At 41.1% G+C, this 21,827-nt stretch overlaps 1 protein-coding gene across 3 annotated transcripts in view; it reads right to left on the reverse strand.

The window, feature by feature from the left end:
- Positions 1–5,394: 5,394 nt before the first annotated feature.
- Positions 5,395–21,827, reverse strand: part of slc8a2a (solute carrier family 8 member 2a) — a 28,218-nt gene continuing 11,785 nt past the window's right edge. For 2 of the 3 annotated variants that reach the window (XM_085469519.1, XM_085469520.1), the window contains exons 2-13: positions 19,732–20,142; positions 18,297–18,434; positions 17,897–18,124; positions 15,637–15,915; positions 13,200–13,631; positions 12,584–12,945; positions 12,051–12,154; positions 9,545–9,657; positions 9,267–9,290; positions 7,946–8,045; positions 6,856–7,122; positions 5,395–6,719 (exon numbers count right to left, since the gene is read on the reverse strand). In XM_085469519.1, the coding sequence (XP_085325645.1) occupies positions 6,343–6,719; positions 6,856–7,122; positions 7,946–8,045; positions 9,267–9,290; positions 9,545–9,657; positions 12,051–12,154; positions 12,584–12,945; positions 13,200–13,631; positions 15,637–15,915; positions 17,897–18,124; positions 18,297–18,434; positions 19,732–20,073 (2,766 nt within the window). In that variant the 5' untranslated portion in view covers positions 20,074–20,142 and the 3' untranslated portion in view covers positions 5,395–6,342. The remainder of the gene's footprint in view (positions 6,720–6,855; positions 7,123–7,945; positions 8,046–9,266; positions 9,291–9,544; positions 9,658–12,050; positions 12,155–12,583; positions 12,946–13,199; positions 13,632–15,636; positions 15,916–17,896; positions 18,125–18,296; positions 18,435–19,731; positions 20,143–21,827) is intronic. The other variant, XM_085469521.1, reaches the window with a different exon arrangement.

A 21,827-nucleotide genomic window follows, 5' to 3' on the forward strand; every position in this document is an offset into this window, starting at 1 on the left:
TAGATGATCAGAATTCTTGAACCTTACACACAGGCAAGTCCCCTAAAAAGTCAAAACCATAATACTTTCACTGGTATCATACTGACAAATGGCATAGGTTGGAGGAAAATCTGGAAATGGTTGGCAGTGAAAGAGTTAAAATGTAATGCACTATTGCAACCAACCACTGAAAGAGTAAAAATACACAAACAGTATGATGAACCATTCAAATCACATAATACAGTAGCACTACTGCTAATGTGTTAACGGTAGGTATAACTACTACCGCAATTTTAAAAAATACAGTAAGTAAATGTAAAAAACCTTAATATACCCATAATGCAAAGCAAATTACAGTAATTAACTGTAGAAATGTTTTCAGGTAAGTTACTGGGCATTTTGTGGTATTTTACTGTGAAAAATACAGCAAAGGTTAACAGTGCAATTAGAATTAGAATTGTACTGCAGCAAGCCACACCACGTTAATGTTATGGGAGAAAACCGAACTATATCATTCATGGAAATATGCATCCATGGAGCATATTCAGCCAATCACTGTGAAAACATCAGATTCAGCTGTAATATTACTGTTATGTATTATACATAACGTGCGTCCTCTAAGACCATGAAAATGGTTCTTTGCTAATCGCATGTATCATACTTATGGCACGTATTTGTAATTATAAAACACTTGTGTGGATACAGTGTTATGCAGCCTAATTGTCTTAATATTCATTTATTCTGACTCAAAATGGTCAGCAATGAAGGAGCTGTGAGTATTGGAAGCTGGGGAGGCTAATCCATGACTGATAATATTCCACTGTGCATTTTGTTCTCTCTAAGTATTGAGAGTGAGTATTAAAGTACTTACTGTTTTCCTTTCAGATTTAAAGTATGTGAGATTTGCATAGGTTGGCTCAGGGTGATGCTTTCTTTTTACAACCAGGACAGGAGAGAGAACAGGAGGAGAGTGCAGCTCTGATTAAGAGTGCAGCAGACTGATGAGACACCAGGAGAGCAGGAAAGGGGAAGAAGAGGAGAACAGATAAGACAGAGATGACAAAGTTTAATTATAACACAGTAAAAGCAGGAGCTGTGAGACAGTTTGACCTGATTTTACTATCAAATATACTAAACATCTTTAAAAAGGTATTTTTATCAAGTGAAAATCCAAACAATTACAGGGCTGGGCTAAGCTGCCAGTGTTTCAAGAGCAACGCCCCCTGATGACATCATTCCAAACATTACTGTAAATGATGGTGCCTGTAACTGTCCTCTGCCTACAAAACCGTGGGTTTAATTAGAAACATTAGAAAATAAAACAACAGGGTTTTTTTCTATTTCCAAAATGATAGAATCTGTGTTTCACCATTTCACAGGGCAGTGTCTCCGGCACTCCTGGAACAGCTGCGAGTGGACATCAGACAAATCTGTTCAGACAACCCAACTGCTCTCAGCGCGTCACACCCAGAGAACACAGTTATAACTGCCCTCCAACATACTCTTCAGCCACCAGGAGGAGCCTCCTGACCTTCACTGCACATACAAAGTTGTCACCATATGCTCCTTCTGTGCAGGTTGGTTTAGGGAGATGCTCTCACACACACACACACACACACACACACACACACACACACACACACACACACACACACACACACACACACACAGATGTGGATTTTGCCTCTAAGCTCTGAAATAATTCCAGGCAAGACAGACAGGTTTTAAGCTAACATAAAAGAATGCTAACTGGGGGGTTATTATAGTAACTGAGGACTCCATGGGACGACCCTGCGGTGAATTTGATGAGACGTCCAGTCCTGGGAAGATTGGCAACTCTCTTAAATAATTTTCACTTGTGAATAATCTTAATAATAATGATGGACTTCGAATTGTCCATGTAACCCTTGCCAAACTGATGGGCAGCAACTAAGATTATTGATGAAGATTAATCAAGTGTATCTGATTAACAGCACTTAGGTGTTATTTACTCTCTTCTTCTTATAAAAGTAGCAAGGATGCACTTCCAAATGCTTCTTTGTTCTGCTTTAGTTCTTGACAAATGAATAATGAGTGATATATATTATGTCTTGTTATGTCTGAGGTTTTATTAGAATTTTAGGGCCTGCTGAATACCACATGATTTTAGTAGAATTCAAACAGGGTGTGAAACACCAAGTACAGTTTCCACTGGGGAATTTTGAGGATTAAACACTTATTTGCTCATTTCTGGCAATTTTCTATGTACCAATACCTACCAGCTTATGGTAGATTTGTCCTTATTACTGACCTGGAAAATAATTCTATGAAAATCGCAGGCATTCTGTATTTGCTTTGAAAATATTATTTCCACTTTTGTCATTTCATAATATCACTCACATAGACACACAAGAAGATATGATTTATTCTTCTGTCTTTTTTATGTTTATCTGGTTACAGATGTGAGAAACAAATCAGCTTAAATGTGCACGTTTCACCTATTAATTAAAACTTCTCACATCAAATGGATGTGCATTAAATATTTGAGGCTGTTGTTGAGCTATGGATAAAATGTACAATTTTGCACACTGTTCTCGTGGCACTCACAGACTGCACGAAACATTACTGTGGTTCCTTGCCTGCAGGCTACACAATGAGAACCCTTGCCTTGGATCATCGCAAGTAAGATTTTGTTGCAGCAATAATGTAACTCTCAACAGGAGTCCAGTGTTTAGGACAGTTACAAGACAGAAAAATAAAGATATACAGTAACAAGATAAACACATTTCCTTTAGTGTAAAATATTCAAATAAATAAAGTAAACAATCCACTATCAAATCCCAACTGTTGTTGGGATTTGATAGTATTTAAGTATTTAAGTATTGCTAATAGCAGCTTGGAAGTCATCTCAAAACAGCCTCATGCATGTATACGGTCAGTTCAGCAGGCTGTCTACTAATTGGAAGGTCGGTGCATCAATCTTTCGGTATTCCAGTTTGCATTTTGAAGTATCCTTGGGCAGTTTTCCTTGAGTGCATGCGTGTTATAGCGGATCTGAACAATTCAAGAGCTTGACAATACAAGACACCAACCAGACTGAATGTTGCGCTGCACAAGGTTGCTGTGCATACAAGTGGAGTTGCATGTGCTGTCCAACTTAGTAGATGGTGCCGTTCAGTCATGGCTATATGTTTCGAAACATTTTCATATAGACATATGTTCATTCATTATAAATACATAGGAGCAGGTGCTGATTTGTGGCCATGTTGCTCTCCCATTTTGAATACTTTGATCATATTTTTTGTATATGGCTAAATACTGAATATATGGCCAGTAAGAAATTGCACACGTTTGCATGCTGTGGAAGCAAATTTTAACATTTAAGATATGACGAACCATACCTTTATTATCTGAAAAAAAGAGTCCCTTCACCAAAGAAGTGAAAACGTGAAGGAAAGACAGAGCGTGATCTGGATAAAACATCATCCTCTTCCTGGAGTCAGGGCTCTAACATGAAAACGTCAATAAATATGGCTATGGTTTTATTCTCGACATCACAATTATCACTTATTATCAGCAGTTGAAGACAGCTGACAACAAGTCAGCTAAACAACAACAGCTGGTTATAAGCTAACATTAAGCCAGTGGGCTAATGTTGTACTCAAGTGTCCTAAAAATCAAACTTTCCCTCTGAACAGCTTGATCATTTTTACGTGTTTATCTCTCCTGTCTTTTCTCGCCCCAAACCCCTCGCTGCAGATGGAGTCCCCTCCCTGAGCCTAGTCCTGCCAGATGCTTCTTCCTGGGGAGTTATTCTTTCCCACGTTTGATCCACTTCAAAGGAAGTTTCACCGTTGCTGGCTAACAGCAGCAAAAAAAGCAGAACTTACCAACAGGAAAGTTCAGGATATCCTTAACAACTCATGCCAGTATCGCAGTCATCAGTCAGAAGTGACTCGCATTGACTCACGTGTTCTGCACCGTCTTGAATCGCAGGTTGTAACTTGTGAATGATGCAGTGAGGAAAATGAGTCAGATAAAGGTTGGCCTTTTTACACCTTTTTCTGCACCATCACTTGCAAAGCCAATGAAGCGTGCACCTAGTTTCATCTGATACACCTGCCATAACTGCAGGATACAGCAAGCAGCAGCCCCTGTGCATAAGTGCAGTTAACAAGTTGTAAACAATCAGGAAAACATCTGATGCACAGAATGAATACTTCTATGATTTTTTTGTGAGTCTCCTGATGCTGTGAAGTTTAGATGCGATTTTTACTGTTGTTTGTGGTGTGGACTGCTTGAGAAAAAAAATCTTCATGTTTGGCTAAAGTTAATCGCAGCACATCACGAACATCTGCTCATTTGGGTTTGTTTTACAGTCCCAGGACCTGGGTACCTTGGGTAACAGTCAGTAATGATGAACTCTGCAGTCTAATGTGAGGCTCTCTGTAATACAGCTGAAGCTTGGCCCAAATTGGATCATGCAACAGCACAATGATCCCAAACACAGCAGCAAGGAAAAGAACCAAAGCTCAGTCAAAGTCTAGACCTCAACCCTGTTGAAATACTGCGGCACAAATGCCTGCAAGCATCAGTGAACTTAGGCAACACTTTAAAGAAGAGTGGGCTAAAACCACAACCACAACAAAGACTGATAAAGTCAGCTGCTTCAGGCTGCTATATATGGTTCTACAAGCTACTGAATCCTGGGTTGTAGAAAGTCTTTTATAAAGTGTTTTTATTTAAACATTTTCGTCTTCAAAGTCAACACCATCTTTAACTGACCCATGCCAAGGTAATATGTATTACTTGACGATTATTTGTCAACTCTTTGTCTTGTATAAGACGTGGTTTACACTGGATATTAGTGTCACTGGTCTTGGTCATGTGACCTATCGCAGGTGATTTAACCCCCCCCATGTTTCACAGGTTCAATAAATAAGGACATTGTCGTTCTTCAGTGAGTGGATCATCCATTCTTTTCTATGTTTAATAAAAAAAGAACAATAGCGTAAAACAAACCTTCCCTCTAATCAATCAACAAAGAAAAAAGGAAACAAAATACGCTGACATTCCTCTTCACATACCATTTAATGCTATCAGTGACTTTTCTCTACAATAAGAGGTGTTATCAGTTGCTCCCCAGCAACAGCAACTCATCTTGCTCTGCTTAAAATCTCAGATAGTGAATTTTTTAGGCTTTAATTGAGGTCCGACCTGCATGACATGTTATTATATTATATTAAATTATATATTATGTACTGATTTTTCTTTCTTTTAAGAGAAAAATATTTTTTAACCTCACTTTCCATGTTTTTTGGGTGCACAAACTTAAAATGCATCTGTTAAACACAGAACAGGTAAGTGTAGAACCCCAATAAGTCATACCATCATGCTTACTTACGTGGACTTGAAGACAAACCTCATCGAGACACATGCAGTTAAAATTTAAATGTAATTATGACAACTTACAATAAATTACAACGTGCTTTTGTCAATAACAGTCAAATTCATAAAATTAGAAATACAATAACATTACACCATTGATAAATAAACAGATAAGACTTCAGGGGTGAATGAATCGTTGTTTTCAAGGAGTCAAACTAAATGGCAGACACAAGGTGCTTATGAGAAATTCATCGTGTAACTTTTTATCAGTTTCACATTTCAATACTGGCTCCATGTAGTGTTGCTATTATCAATGCCTACAATGGGATCAAACTAAGCAGGTGCAGAGCGCTAAACATCAAACAGTGCCTCATGTCACCTAACGCAACACAGACACACAACTGAGCAGTGGGAGATATTTCATAACAGCAGCTTATTGCTTCTCCTGTGGACTGTCAAAAAAGCTCACTTGCTACTGAGTGGCCTGCAGTCTTCCTTCAAATCACCTGGATTCATGAATACTGACAACAATGAACTAACAAACAAAGTTTCTCTTTTTGCGAGAGAAACATATGAAGCAAAGTAGTGTTCTTCCAACTGTTATGTATCTGAGCAGCTTACTGTATATAAACGCCTGAAATAGTCATCTTGTAAAATAAGCTCTGACCCAGACTCTACAGGTGTGGGGAGACATACGACCAAATCCTGGGCATCCAGGATGCGAGTCTCCAGGTATCAAGCAAAATCCAGCGACTTCACATCTATTCTGCTTTCTTAAAAAGCAGTCGCTGCACTTCATGAGGTGAAAATGAAGGAGTGCTGTCACAATAATTTCACAGTCCGGCAGCGGATGTTCCGTGGTTGAATCTGTGGTGTGTATACGTATGTTTCTAAACCGTGGCAGCAGATGTCAAATGATGACGGCAACTGTTTATCAGTGGGAGTTTTGTGTGTGTGTGTTATTGTGCAGGCATGACTCTCCACAGCTGTGCTCATTTAGAAGCCTTGTATATGGCAATAGGCCTCCAGGCTAGAGAAGAGGACGTAGAGGAACCAGAGTCCAAAGAACAGCAGTGAGGTAAGGACTTTGGGGACGCGTGGGCCTCCTAGTTCACCACCTATGGACGGCCTTCGGCGAAGCATTAACACTCCCATACACAAGAAGGCAAAAATGGTGAAAAGCGTGACAGAGAAGGCCAGTGATCCTGGGTCCACACGGAAAACCTTCCCTTTGACTTCCCAGTATATGGCAGACACAGACCAGGCCACACCTATGCCCAGAAACACATTAACTGCGTTACTTCCTGTCACGTTTCCCACAGACGCATCTGCATACTGATCCTGCGTAGCAGCAACTTTACTAGCAAAGGTGTCTGGAAAAAAAAAACAGTCAAGTTAGAGAATGAGGCTAATCAGCTGTACATTCTTACATTCACTTTCCTAATTCAAACTTCTGCAATACAAGAGTGTTTACAACAACAACTATGACAACAAGAACACCTCACTAACCAGGAAGAGAAGTCCCCAGTGCTACAAAGACCACTGCAGTGACAGTGTCTCTCAGGCCGACGGTGCACCCGAAATGGGAGGCTAGGTCTCCGATAATGGCTGTTAAAATGCCAATGACAGTGATTGACACTATGAAGCACGCCCAGCCATTCCAGTACCCTGTGGGTGGGACGCAAGCAAACAGGATCTTCCAGAAGATACAAAATATGTGCATGAAATAGTCGAAGCAGTTGGGCACTCGCTGCTCCTCTCCCTCATCCTCATCACCTGTTTACCAAGACACAGAGAAAGTAAATCAAACACGGCAAAAAAAAGAGAAGACGTCAATACCTACAAATGGTGCAATCACACTTTGGGCCAATCACAGACCGCTTCATAGTATCAGATGAAGCTTTAACCCTGTAAGACCCAACGCATCAAAAAATATTATCAGTATTTAAAGCATCTTAAATCTTTCACATCCATGAGCCAAGGCGACGTTTACTGTACACTAGTCAGTTTTAACCACCAAAAGTTTATTGTTGAAGTTAGAGTTCTGTTTGGGGGCGATCGTGGCTCAAGAGTTGGGAGTTCGCCTTGTAATCGGAAGGTTGCCGGTTCGAGCCCCGGCTTGGACAGTCTCGGTCGTTGTGTCCTTGGGCAAGACACTTCACCCGTTGCCTACTGGTGGTGGTCAGAGGGCCCGGTGGCGCCAGTGTCCGGCAGCCTCGCCTCTGTCAGTGCGCCCCAGGATGGCTGTGGCTACAATGTAGCTCCCATCACCAGTGGGTGACTGGGTGGGTGACTGGTTGTGTAAAGTGCTTTGGGGTCCTTAGGGACCAGTAAAGCGCTATACAAATACAGGCCATTTACCATTTACAACACAGAGACATTACCACACTTCCCAGTCCACATTGTGTCCATACCTGGTTTCAAAAGTACAAGTCTTAATTATAACGTTCACAAAGTCTTGTAATAAAATTACATGCAGTGCAATAAATTTCATGCATAAAGATTCACAGGCAAACCTGAATTTCAGAAATTTACAAGTGAAGCTCCAAAAAAATGAGAAAAACACAAAACAATAAATAAATACAAAGATGCCACTGACCTGCACTGACTGTGACCGCCCCGATGAACTGCTCTTTCCATGAGCGCGTACCAATCACCACGGCCAGATTTGTATCCTTGAGCAGTTTGTCCACAGTGTTCTGTTGCAACAAATTAAATATGTTGGTAATCAAGCAGAAACAATCATTGCTTACATGGATGCATACACAACAGATGGGTTCACATTACACAGTTTCAAGACTTTTTTCAAACCACGTCTCAAATGTCTTTTCATTTGAACTTGTTTTGTTATTTAACACACACCCCGACACCAAAAAGAATAAATACTATTTAAATGATCATTCATCTATCTAATTGAGAATAAGAACACATATTGGCCACTTAATTAGGTATACCTGTTCAACTGCTCTTTAACATAAATATCTAATCAGCCAATCACACAGCAGCTTAAAGCGTTTAGGCATGTACGCAGAGTCAACACAACCTGCTCAAGTTCAAACAGAGCATCAGAATGTGGAAGAAAAGTGATTTAAGTGACTCTGAATGTGGTGTGGTTGTTTGAGAAACTGCTGATCCACTGGGATTTTCCTTCACACTAGAATTTAAGGAGAACGGTCAGAGAAAGACTGGTCAATGAGTGCCAGTTCTCTGGGTGAAACTGCCCTGGTGAAGTCAGAGCAGAAAAGCTAGACTGTTTCAAGCGGATAGGAAAGCAGCAGCAACTCACATTGTTGCCCGGTCTAATCAGTCTAATTAGTTCTGTTGCCACATTTGGATGGTCAGAATCTGGCAGGGTGGATCCATCCTACCCTGTATTAACAGTTTAGTTCTGCAGTAATGATATAATATTATGAGGCATTTTTTCTTGGCACACTTTCATCCCTTTATAATCCCAAGTGTTAGGATAGTGTGCCTTGTCACACAGCTCTAATCATCTCAAACTTGATTGTTAAACATAACGATGAGTTCAATGTACTCAAACGGTCTCCACAGTCAGCAGAGTACCTTTCAAGAGATTTGAAACTGAGAAATCTGCAGCAACTGAGTCATGCTGTCATGTTAACATGGACCAAACTGAGTAATGCGTCCAGCATCGTGCTAAATCTCTGCCATGAAGAATAAATGTATTTTTGAAGGCAAAAGGGGTTTGAACCTGGTATTATACAGGTATACCTAATATAGTGGCTGATGGGTATAAACACAGTACCAAATGAGATGGACTTAGTCAAGCAGTGCTTACACAATACACAATGTACACATACATTCCTTCTATGTATGGGAAATAAAGGTACATGGAATGAAATAAAATAGATAGATTGGAAGCAGATGAGTATCAAACAGCACGTGAGTAGAAACTGTACCTGGTCTAGTACTCCATTGGGACTCTGACGCACAACAAGGCAGCAGGAGGTTAGTGAAGAAAACCACATACTTGTACAATCTTACACATTTATTTTTCAAAGTTTTTAAAGGAATTTGTCCAAATTTGCAAGTAAAGTTCTGGTTTAATTTGTCAATCTTCAGGCTGCATGTGTTTAACATAACTTCATGTCAGTAACTGCCACTTTACTTGCAGTGTAACACTTGTATGAGCATCATAATATAAGAAACAAACACCCCCCACTCACTCCACACACACCTTAAACTCACAGGACTCCTCTATGATGACCTCTAGCCTGCTGTGCTCTCCAAGAATGGGTTTTCCCATCTCAGAGATCCTCCTGGCCTGTTCCTCCTCAGGGGTGGGATTCACTGTGAGAGAGAGCAGACAGGAGATCACTATTCAAGCCTTAATGATATCTTACACACGTGCTCTTAACCTCAGTTGAAGCTAAGGTGAAGAAAAATAGCACACTAGCACAATGTAACATGTTATATAGTAGCTTCTGCATTTTTAACCATTTACAACTGGTTGTAAATTTTGCCATCAGAGTGGGAAGACAAGTGCACAGTACAGTGCATCAATTACATTATATTGCCAAAGGTATTCACTCACCCATCCAAATTATTATATTGAGGTGTTTCAATCGCCTCGGCAGGCAGACTGCTTCTTCCACAAACACACTCAGGAGCTCAGTGTATTCTACTGTGGTATTGCAATGAGATGTCACCTGTCTAACAAGTTATGACATGTCCTCACTGATAAATATATCCACAGGCAACTGTTAGTGGTATTATAACAAAGTGAAAGCAATTGGGAACAACAGAAACTTGGACACTTAGATCGCTGAGGTGCATAGTGCACAGAGGTCATCAACTCTCTGCAGATTCAATCGCTACAGACCTCCAAACTTCATGTGGCCTTCAGATTAGCTCAACAACAGTGTGTAGAGAGCTTCATGGAATGGGTTTCCATGACCGAGCAGCCGCATTAGAGCCGTACATCACCCAGAGCAATGCAAAGCGTCAGACGCAGTGGTGTAAAGCACACCGCCACTGGACTCTGGAGCAGTGGAGACATGTTCTCTGGAGAGACAAATCATGCTTCTCTATCTAGCAAGTCTGGGTTTGGTGGTTGCCAGGAGAACGTTACTTGTCTGATGCTTTGTGCTAACTGTAAAGTTTGGTGGAGGGGTGATTATGGTGTGGGGTTGTTTTTCAGGAAATAGGCTTGGCCCCCATAGTTCCAATGAAAGGAGCTCTTAATGCTTGTGGTGGCAGATTTCTTTTGTATTAATCATATGTTTTAATCATATCACATTAGTAATAGTAATATCGCTTTCTCACTTTAGTATAGCAAGATCAGTCCTGTCACCAGTTGTATGCATGCATGTAGAATGTTATCACAAGTGGACCCCAAGTTTTATTACGCCTTCACAGTGGATCCATTGTAGACGGACATCCTGCTCAAGGGAGGTTTTAAGGATGGGGCTGAAGGTAAAGCCCCCCCCCCACCCGTGAGATGGGCCAACATGTAAGAGTTGTGGAAGCTGACATATCCATATTGCAATATGTTATTAAACCACTTCAAAATGCTCCCTGGGGGTGTTTGCAGGTTATTTAAAATTTCCACAACATGCTTCGGCATGTCCTGACCTCTACCTGAGGTCAACTGCCTACTTGTCTAATATCAGTGTCTGACCTCACAAATATGCTTCTGGAAGAATCGTCAAAAATTCCCATAAACCCATCAACACACTCCTAAACCTTGTGGAAAGCATTCCCAACAGAGTTGAAGCTTTTCCTGGCCCAAAGATGGTTTCTGCTTGCTTGAGTGAAATGTGCTCACCTGGGTTGCACATAAGCTAGCCAGGTTTTCCAGTCTTTCTACTTGTACTTCCCGAGTGTTTGGCCCTCTTCACAAGCACATTTAGTGTTTCATCCTCTGGCCCTGCCACTATTTTTTTTAATAAAAACACAAACCCGTGGAATAAATATTAATGTATTCATAAACGTTTTACAGACGTCTTCATGCCCATTGAGACAAACTCACAAATTGACAGTAAGGTATTAAAGTGAGTGTAAAAAGAAGCAAGAGCTTGGGCGTTCACTGAGCTCAAAACAAGAAATGCAAATTTCTGCTGATAGTGCAAAACGACCACTTCACACTGTCACATTTAGGGCCAAGGATTTGGAATTTCAAAATAATAGCCAGCTATTTTAAAATGCTGCACAGATCACATGCAAAACCACACCCAAACAATCTTACCCTGGTTTAGCAGCAGTGCTGTGAACAAAGACAGATAATGACTGAGTACAAGCAATATTTTCATGCTGTGATAAAACAGCCTTACACTCATTTCCCTTCTGAACTTCCACAAAAATTATTTTATACACGACTACTTCTTTCCCCTCCACTGGCATGCAAATATCCAATTTCTGCATCTTTTTGACACAATGAGGTTACACGAACAAATAATTACACCAGTAACTCATAATTAGCTGTAGCGTCTGTGCTGCAGTGAAACAGAGACAGTAGTGAACGCCTGCGTGTGAGGTTACTTGCAGCATTCAGCTGCGTGTGTTGTTGTTACTGTTTTGATACTTGATCTTGCACATTGATGCGATCTAATGCTTTCTATTAGTGTAGATGAGAAAGGAAAAACAGACTACAACTGTTATCTTATACTAATTTTTTTAAGTGACAGAGTCATGAGAAGTCACTTTAACATTAAAAATGAAATCTGAAATAATTACACACTCACAAGAGAGTCCTCGCTTTAGCCATTTGGGGTCGTCAAGCACAATGAAGAAGTTTTCCTGCTTTTCATACTCCTCCACGTTTATAATGCACACTCGCAATGTCTGACTGAAGACACAAGCACACACACAGACAAACACACACGCACTTATTTCTATACAGAACAGTTCTGTGATTTTACACAGGAAGAAAAACTCAGAAATACAACATAGTCTCTGCTTCTTAAGCATTTGCACCTATATATATGTAACATGCATAGGTAATGTCCAATGAACTGAATTTACCAGTTGACACACCTGAGCTCAATAGTGAATGAATAGGCTCATAGCAAAGACTGTGAATACTTTCATAAAATTGCAAAAATTTCAAGCAGACCTTTTTTTATTCGTCACTTTGTGTGACTTAAAGTGAAAAATAAATATAGGCTTAAGTTTTAGCACCGAAGCCAAAGTAGAGATGTCAGGAATGACAGCTTATAGCTAGATTAACAGTGTGCCCCTATCTCCCAGTCATTGCCTCTATGTTACTATACCTTACCTGGTCTGCTCATTGGTGAATTCCAGCTCCCCTCTGGTCTCCTCGTAGTCCACTCCTGCCTTGGCGCTGCCATCTTCCGTATGGTAAGGCACAGCAACTGTGCCCCTGGACCCCGAGTTCCTCAACACAGTCACCGTCAGGATGCCTGTGCTCTCACTCACCCGCAGCACATGCTGCTCAAAGGTGAAGATGCCAGCATGATCGTCGTCCAAGATGGTGACCGTAGCAACCAGCGGCTCCACTAGTCTCCCTTTGGGTGGAGTCCCCATCCCTTCATTTCCACCCTCCTCTAACCTCAGGTTCTGAAGGCGCACAAAGAAATGCTCATCCTCTTCAAAGATGTCATCATCCAGGATCCTCACCTGGAGAGAGCAAAGTATTTTAAAGTTACATTCCTTCCAGATGCACGTGGTTGTTAACCATTTTATTGAACATTCACTACAATTAAATTCTCAGAATGACAGATTCTTTGATCCCACTGATGACAGACACCACAACTATAGGGGAGAAATCTAGATTCCTGGTCACCTCTCCAGGACAATTTTTGTGTTTGACACTTGACAGTGACGATAAACGTTAAACACTGACAAAACATTAGCTTTTTTTCCTTTCTTACCTTGATTTCTTTGTGGGTCTCCCCTGGTTTGAACACCAGGGTTCCCTCAGTAAATTCATAGTCTGCTCCAGCATTGGCAGAACCATTTTCTGTACAGTAGTCCACATAGAATGTATTCTGACCAGTTCCCCCATCGAGGATCACCCCCAGGGTCAGAGAGCCACAGTTCTCCGTGCACTGATACTGGGAGCTTTCAAAACAAATGTGCGAGCACGTGGCCTTATCAGTCTCGTGGCCTGAACGTCGCGCGTGCTCAACAGCATGTTTCTTTAATATGTTACCAGCACCGATCATCATGCGAGTCGCCTGGACACGGTAGAAGGCACGGCTCTTCTTCTGGTGAACCAGGGCAGAGTAGTTGGCCATCTCGATCAGCTGGTCCAAATCTTTGTCTGGGTGTTTCTCCTTAAGATCTTTCAAGATGCGGACAACCTATCAGAGCAGGAGAACTAGTAGTCAGACTAGGTCTTGTGTTTACACAGATATGTGTGTTGCTTAATGTTATGTAAAAACGCCCTTTAAAAACGATTTGCTCAACAGTGTCTTACAAGAAGAGATTTTATTGTAACTATCCAGACAGGGTTTGCAGTGGGGATGTGAAGAGGGATGCTCACACCAGAACGAAAATAAATATCTTAGTTTGCGATGACACAACATGTCGTTGTTTCTTTGACGACCTGTCTGCTCTTCTGCAATTCCCTTATTGAGACTCCAACTGAGATAAAATCTTATTTGCTTCAGGAAACGTGATAATGAACTGCCACTATTTAATATTACATCTACTTTGTATTTATTTTATTTGCTATGGACCCATGCGTATCTTTAATAAAGTGAAACTAAACTAAAAACTAATGTCTAGTGTGACCATTAAATATGACTGTTTATAAACTCACTGAGCTCTAAACAAAAATGAACTGATTGGAAATGTGTGCAGTAGCAGTAAGAACTTTACATGCATTCATCATGAGCATGAACATGAAAATACATACATACACCCCCACTAATATTTGGCTACATTTTAGTGGGTTTGCCATCAACGAGCTGTTAGCATAGTTTTGGCCACACTTCTTGGAAGAATTTGTAGTGTTCACTTAAATTAGTTGGTTTCTCGGCACAGATCTGGCTTTGGAGCAATTTTCAACATGGTTAAGGGGAGGAGCTTTGGTACTCAAAGATAACCAGTTTAAACAATGTACATAGCTGCAGATTATTTAGATGTGGGACCACTTTGCCACGATTTAGAAGAAGACATCGTGACATCACCACAGACTGAGAGGCTGCAGACCAAGAAAGAAGTCCATGCTCCTTCTCTAAAATGTGCAGCTGCCCACGTGGACAAGCCAAATGCTTTCTGGGCAAAAATTTATGGTCAGATGAAACAAAGATTGAGATATTTGGTCACAATGACAAGACATATATTGGGAAGAGTAAAGGTAAGGCTTTCTGAAGATCGTATTAGCGGTCAAGAATTGTTGTGGCAGCATCACATTCAGTTCATGCAGCAAAGCATGAAGTGGATGGAATAATGAAGACTGAGGACTGCCTCCAAATTCTTCAGCTTCACCTTAATTCAACAGCTACACAGTTGAAACCTGGTCTCAGTTGGGTGTTTGAATAGAATAATGATTCCAAGCACACATCAAAACTGGTTTTGTAATGGGTAAAGTAAGCAAAGGTAACATCAGGTTACTGGAACGGCCTCCCCAAAATTCCGGCCTCAATCCTAATCAAAATTTGTTGACTTTGCTTGAAACTGGTCAAATATCCAGTCAGAATTACAGCAGTTGCTTGCTGATGGCTACCAAAAGTACCTGGTTGAGGTGGAACTTGTTGAGGAACATTTAACCATTAGTGTGGATACAAGCAAAGTTTTGACCCTGAGTGGATTAAAGTAAAACAAAATCAAACTTGTGCAACCCAATGCTTGTTTTTCAGTCATTCAAGATATATGCTGTATAATTATTCCAGTCTGGATAAAGAACCGATCAAAGAAATCACTAGAAAATAAACTTATCATGACATTCATGTCATTGACGAGATATTTGGCCATAACTAAATGTATATCAGAGGGGCAGATCAGGCTAAGCGGTTAGCAGACAAAGTTAGAGGCAAGGTCGAGATGGTTCGGACAGGTGCCAAAGAGGCAAAGAAGGATATATTGGACAAAGGATTTTGAAGATGTAGCTGCCAGGCAGGAGGAAAAAAAGAAGACCACAGAGGAGATTCATGGATGTAGTGAAGGGGGGCATGCTGAGGGTTGGTGCTAGAAACAGGGTGAGATAGAGGACGATGATCAGCTGCGCTGACCCCTACAGGGAGCAGAGTTCTAATTAGCTAAAACAAAACAGATGTTAAACCTGAAATTAATGGAGAAAAAAAACGCTCTTTTAAAGCCTTCAGGCTGAGTGGCTCAATAAGACGTTTGCCTGAGTCTTACCTCATCTTTGTTCGGGTCTAGTTCATTGCCTGTCTGCACAGAGACCGTAACAGTGGAGGAGTTTCCAGGGCATGCACTGCTGTCTGACAGCTTTCCGTCCACGATCATGTCAATGCCTTTGGGAGCAAGGTCCCCTTCCATTTCCACCACGATGCCGTGCCTCTTGTCAGCACGGTAACGCTTGTGCATGTATTTGTAGAAGAGTAGGCGGCGGTCAGCGATCCAAGCCAAGATCACACACACCGGAAAATACAGCAGCGTCACTATGGCCTCCCACACCTGATTATGCAGGCAACATGAAAAATAATCAGTTACTCATTTGATATATTAAAAATAGAATAAAAGGTATGTGTATACCTTTTAGCTAATTAGATGTTTGGGTGAGTTTTAGAAACACAACATCTAAAAATACAGACTGTGGGTGTGCAAAGGGTTACCAAGTGAGGATTTACCAAACCTTGTAATACAGCTCGTAATATTTTGAATGTCATGTAAGATTCAGTATTTAAGATCCCCGCATCTGTTTGAAGATTCTTGCCACTTACATTTTCCACCGTTTCCTTTTGTTCTTTACAGCAGAATTCAGGTGTTGATTTAAATATTTGTTTTCTTGCTAATCTGTCGTCCGTACATGAACACTGCAAAGTGCAACAGTGAGCCACCACTTCTGTGTCTGCAGCTCAGTCATGTGATGCTTTGCTTTGCCCTTCTGCCATGCAGAGATGTAGTTTTTATGAGTATTATTGATCTTTCAGGTCTTCCACAGTTTCCTCTTACTGACATTTCAGGTTCTTTCAAACTAATTGATGCCAACGAAGCACATGGGCATAGGGAAGCTATAAAAAGATATTTTCAGATCTGCTGCTTAGGCATAAGATTGTTAGGATTGCCACATTTGGTAGAATTGGTATGATTATTACTTTCTGATGAAAGAAAGTAAATTTAGCAGAGAGTAAATTTGAACAAACATTTGAAAACAAATGGCACTAATGTCATACAAATAAAAGTAACAATGCATTAATATTTAAAGCTGCGGGGTGTGAATTCTCACCACTAGATCTCAGCAGACTGCAGATTGAAGTCAACTGAATCCTGTTTTCTTACCTCTCCTTACCTTGCCTCTGGAGGAGGCTGTAAAACTGTGTAAAAAGAGTCCAGTGTGAGCGTATGAGTCAATGACGCTTACTTCTGACTGACGACAGGGATACTGCAGTGAGTTGTTGAAGATATCCTCAACTCTTCCGTCCATAAGTACTGCTGTTTTTGCCACTGCTAGCTGCTTTTAGCCAGTGTTAGTGGAAGTTTCTTTGAAGTGGATCTACTGTTGCTGACTTGGACATTTAGGGAATTCTCTTGTATTATATGAGAATGTAACCAACCCGTGTGCTTTTTGTAATAATCTAGTCTATCATTAGCTGGGGTAATACTGGCTTATAACCAGCTGTTATTGTTGTTTAGCTGGACCGTTGTCAGCTGTACGGAGTCAGAAGCGTCGCACGTCTAATCTGCTGACAAAAGGTAACTGTGATAATATCCGGAATAAATGTGTTGGAGACTTGAATTCATTTCAGGAGATTCCACTCGCATTTATGTTTTTTCATAAAGGGGACCCCTTCTTAGATGAAAAAATATGGGTATGATCCTGTCCGCAAGTGCCGGCACAAACTACAAGTTTGCCTCCACAGAATGCAAACCCCTACGAGTCCTCTTCTCCTCCGCCTATGGCAGTGGTGTCCAAACCCAGGCCTCGAAGGCCGGTGTTCTGCAGGTTTTAGATGTGTCCTTGATCCAACACAGCTGATTTAAATGGCTGAATTACCTCCTCAACATGTTTTGAAGTTCTCCAGAGGCCTGGTAATGAACTAATCATTTGATTCAGGTGTGTTGACCCAGGGAAGGCTCTATAACCTGCAGTACACCGGCCCTCGAGGCCTGGAGTTGGCCAAGCCTGGCCTATGGTGTACGGGCAGTCTCTAGCCATATTCATCCGGTCCTGTGTATTCCACGTGAAGGGCCAACATGGCATTTTCAATGAGTTTTCAATTTGTTGAAAGAAATAATAATACACTAGTCACTGTATATTTATGAGTACAACACATTTTTTCAAGAAAATAATCTCATAAAACCACAAACTTTAAAGAAATACTCATTTTTAAAGTGTGTTTAGTGCAGAGGCTGCATTTCCAAAAATCAACAATAGCACTGTGGCCAGAAGTACATATGTTTTTCAGTTAAAATGTATGCAACCATCAGAACATACCTCTACAATCCCAGGTGAGATGACAGCCAGTATGAGGTAGAGCCAAATGTAGGCATAGATACTCCAGAAAGCCGTTATGAAAAACACCCGGAGGTGTTTGATCTTACGAGACTCTCCGTCAGGGACCACCCACACACACAGACCAATTATCACAAACATATTGAAGGCAGCGCTGCCCACTATGGTGCCCGGGCCGATCTCCCCAGCATGGAAGTTGTGCCCACACACCTGTTAAAGTGAGAAAAAAAGAGTCAATCAAAGCTCATTTGTTAAGCTAACTAGAACCGAATAAGAGCCACGTAACAACTAGAATTCAAAACAGACTCCGAGTGCACATACAGCTCCAGCATTTGTTGTATATGTTACGCATATGTTGCTGCAAATGTAATGAGTTGTGCACCTCAATAACAGAAAGCAGGATCTCAGGTGCGGAGGAGCCCAGTGCCATGAGCGTGAGGTTGGATACAGTCTCATTCCAGATCCGTACCGTTGCGACTGTGGTTTCACCGTTGGGTTTGGTGACGGTCACCACTTTCTCCTGCAGTCACAGAAGTTTGGGAAAATGCCCAAAATGCTTAATTTCAGTTAAGACATATTTGAAATGCCCAAATCTTGTTTACGGTCTGGTACAAAAAACAGCTCATTTGACTGTTGACAGTTTTACTCTTCATAATAACTGCACTGAGGACTGCTTCTCTAATTTCAAAATGCTGTTACATTGTGTAAAATGTAAACTCTAATCACAGTTTTTGAGTCTACTACGGTCCATTTTAAACAAGCTTTGCCACAGACAAGAATCCAGTACTGATTTTTGGCCCCATCCCTTGTGTACATGTATCAATCTTTTTATGATATTAGGTACTAAAGATGATGGATATTCAAAGCCTTCACAATTTTATGTTGAACAATATTCTATTTTTTAACAGATTGGCAAACCTTTATTTAAACTCTACTTCTCTAAAATAGTTTTTCTACACCCAGTCATGTTACTGACCTGTTGCTAGGTCATCTAATAAGTTTAAAACGTTTCTACTGGTTTTGCATGAAACTGTATTCTGCTGTGAACAAAATATGAATTTATAGGATTTGCAAAATCAGGCATTCTGCTTTTACATTTACATGGTGATCCAACATTTTTGGAAGAGGGTGGTAATTTAATTTGTGTAAGGCATAAATTTAGGGGTCTGGCTGCTTTGATTGACAGGTATGCCACCACTTATTTAATAGAATTATCTGTAAAATAATTATCTAGTTGTAGAACAGCCAAGAGATTTGTGCTTTGGTTTTGGTACTGAAATTTAAACTAGCCTGTTATTTAGCACTGATGAGCATGTCTACAGCTTGCTAACCAGGATTACTACCTTTAGCGTCCATTTTTAGCTCCCAGAAAAACAAACAAACTAAGACTGTGATTCAAAAGTGGAATCCAGCAGCAATGGGTGAGGTGACAATGGCTTTGTCCATCTTATACTTACAGTCGATGCTTCAAACACAGTGGGCCTGATACTAGAACTACTTTTGTTTTGGCAACGAGTTAATGTGATAAAATTATTTTTTTAAATTGAAGATTGAAAATTTAAAAATTTATAGTAAATATTTTAAAACTGTTTCTCTTTATTACCTAATTCTCATATCTGTTAATTCATCTAAGGCGACATATACTGGCACTTTACTTTGATATTTAAAAAAATGCAAGCTCAAAGTGCAAACAAAATTTGCCTTTTCCTGATAAAAAGGAGCCAAAACACTCTTCAACTATGAGCAAACACAAAACCCTGATAGTAAAAAATTTAATGGTTGCATTTTTTAATTCCCAATTTTAAGTTCAATAATACCTGCGAGGTAATGACTTCTATAGATGCCATGAAGCGGTCTGCAATGATGGACACACCCAGGAACATGTACATGAGACAGAGGAAATAGATGATTGCCCTCCCTGCCTGCTCCCCCAGTGGAGGGTTGAGTGGTAGCCACACCGGCAGCAGGATGCCGGGTTTACAAACCACAGTGTCAGAACACGTCCGTTTTCCAGAGCCTGAGGTGTTACCAGAGGATTGCGGCAGCTCAGGGTCAGATGCTCGCTCCACAACCTGGGGCTTGAAGGAGGTCCCGGCGTGGCACAGGAGGAGGAACGAGAGGAAGAGGAGGCTGGAAAGGTAAACCGGAGGGGGTCCCATGGTATCCCTGAGTCAGGAAGGGCCTGGGGGTGGGGTTCACTGGGGGAACCGCTGGGTCAAAAGAAACTCCTAGTGAAGCAGAGGAGCACACATTTTTTTGAGAAAGAGAAAATCTTTATCGTATACGATAGTTTACATATCTCACCATGTCTTAGATGGTACATGATAGGCTGGTTCTTATGCCCTGCTTTTCTATTCTGCTCGAGCACTCGAAGCGCTTTATATGACAACAAGCTTCGTACACCCACTAATACACCTTCATACAGACATGCCTAAGTGCTTTCTAGCCAACATTCACACACACACACACACACACACACACACACACACACACACACACACACACACACACACTACATTCATCAGGAGCAAGTAGTTTGTCTTTTCGTCCTCGAGTGTCGTGGTCTGGATGCACTATCCAAGAATGTGAACATCAGCATTTAAAGCAATTCTAATGTAAACTATAACAGCAATGGCATGCAAATAAGTACATTTTAAATATGCTCTACATCAGATTACCATAAAAACAACATAAAAACATGGATGCGGCTGTAAGAACAGTTCTGCAGTCTTCACACAAAATTCTAGACACGCTGCTTCATTTCTGGTATTATTATGATCTTTGTGAGCATTTTAAATATTAGACGTGTTTTAGTATCAACTGTCAAAGCTCCTCCCCTTCCCGCATGTTTACTACATGGATAAAAATTGAAGGTATGTGCGTGTATCCAACTCTGGACTTTTTCTAAGATTATCCATCTGAATCCAGCACTTTATAGCAGGTCATATGGTCGATGTTGACCTACTAGCAACAGTTTCCTTGCTATCCTCTAAATAATTTGTAATTGATCAGTAATGAAACTGGCTAGTTTTCAGCACTGATGTTTTGTCCAACATTGCGATTGAGAATTGGACTTTCATAACATTAGTTTAAAGCATATCCATATTTTAGTTAACATTTAGTTAGAATTAGGGACGTGTAATGTGGTTCAGACACCAAAAGTGGGGAGGATTTGTATTCAGGTAACCCTGGTCATGAGATTAAGGAGCCACCAGTTGTCTGGGTTCACAGCAATGATCCATTCATTTATTAGTAGAAATGACAGAACAGCATATTGTGAAACATAAAACCAACAGAACAGCAGTCACAAGAGATGTTAGTCTTCACCATCAGACTAGATAAGGACATTTTAATTGAACACATCCAGACTCCTGATGATTCCTGACATCCTGAAACAGCACTTCAGTGAATTCACCAACTCCCCCATGCTGACTTCCAAAACATCAAACCACAACAATACTAAGCACTGATGGAATATTGGATTTGGCTAAACAATGCTATTGACATTGCTGATAAGCGCTTAAGGAGGGAGTGCTGTTAACCCTTCCTGAGTTGCCTCATTGCCGTAATCATGTTCACCTAAAGTCTTGATCCACAACCTCACCAAATTCCTCTCAGACTTGAGTTTTTGGAGGTGGGGTGCCCCCGGCCTCTCGGCCTAGGGCTCGGTCACTCAGGCGCAGCTGGGGGCCGGCGGAGCTCACGGGCGCGTCACTGCAACTCCCCCTGACTTCTGCTCCGCGGCTGCTGGGCGAGCCCTCATCTGGGACTCTCCTCAGCTCTTACTGGAACAGTGGCGCGGCTGCCCCTCTGTTGGTCTTCCATGGTCTCTTGTGTTCTGGGGGCCTCTGGATGTCTGGAGTTTTGATCTCCTCCATACCTGCTTCACACCCTGGAGGACGGGGCTGTGGCC

The sequence above is a fragment of the Copadichromis virginalis genome, linkage group LG10, assembly GCF_057382275.1.
Source record: "Copadichromis virginalis isolate Kocher_CV1m ecotype Utaka linkage group LG10, C_Virginalis_male_GT1.1, whole genome shotgun sequence".
Lineage (NCBI taxonomy): Eukaryota > Metazoa > Chordata > Actinopteri > Cichliformes > Cichlidae > Copadichromis > Copadichromis virginalis.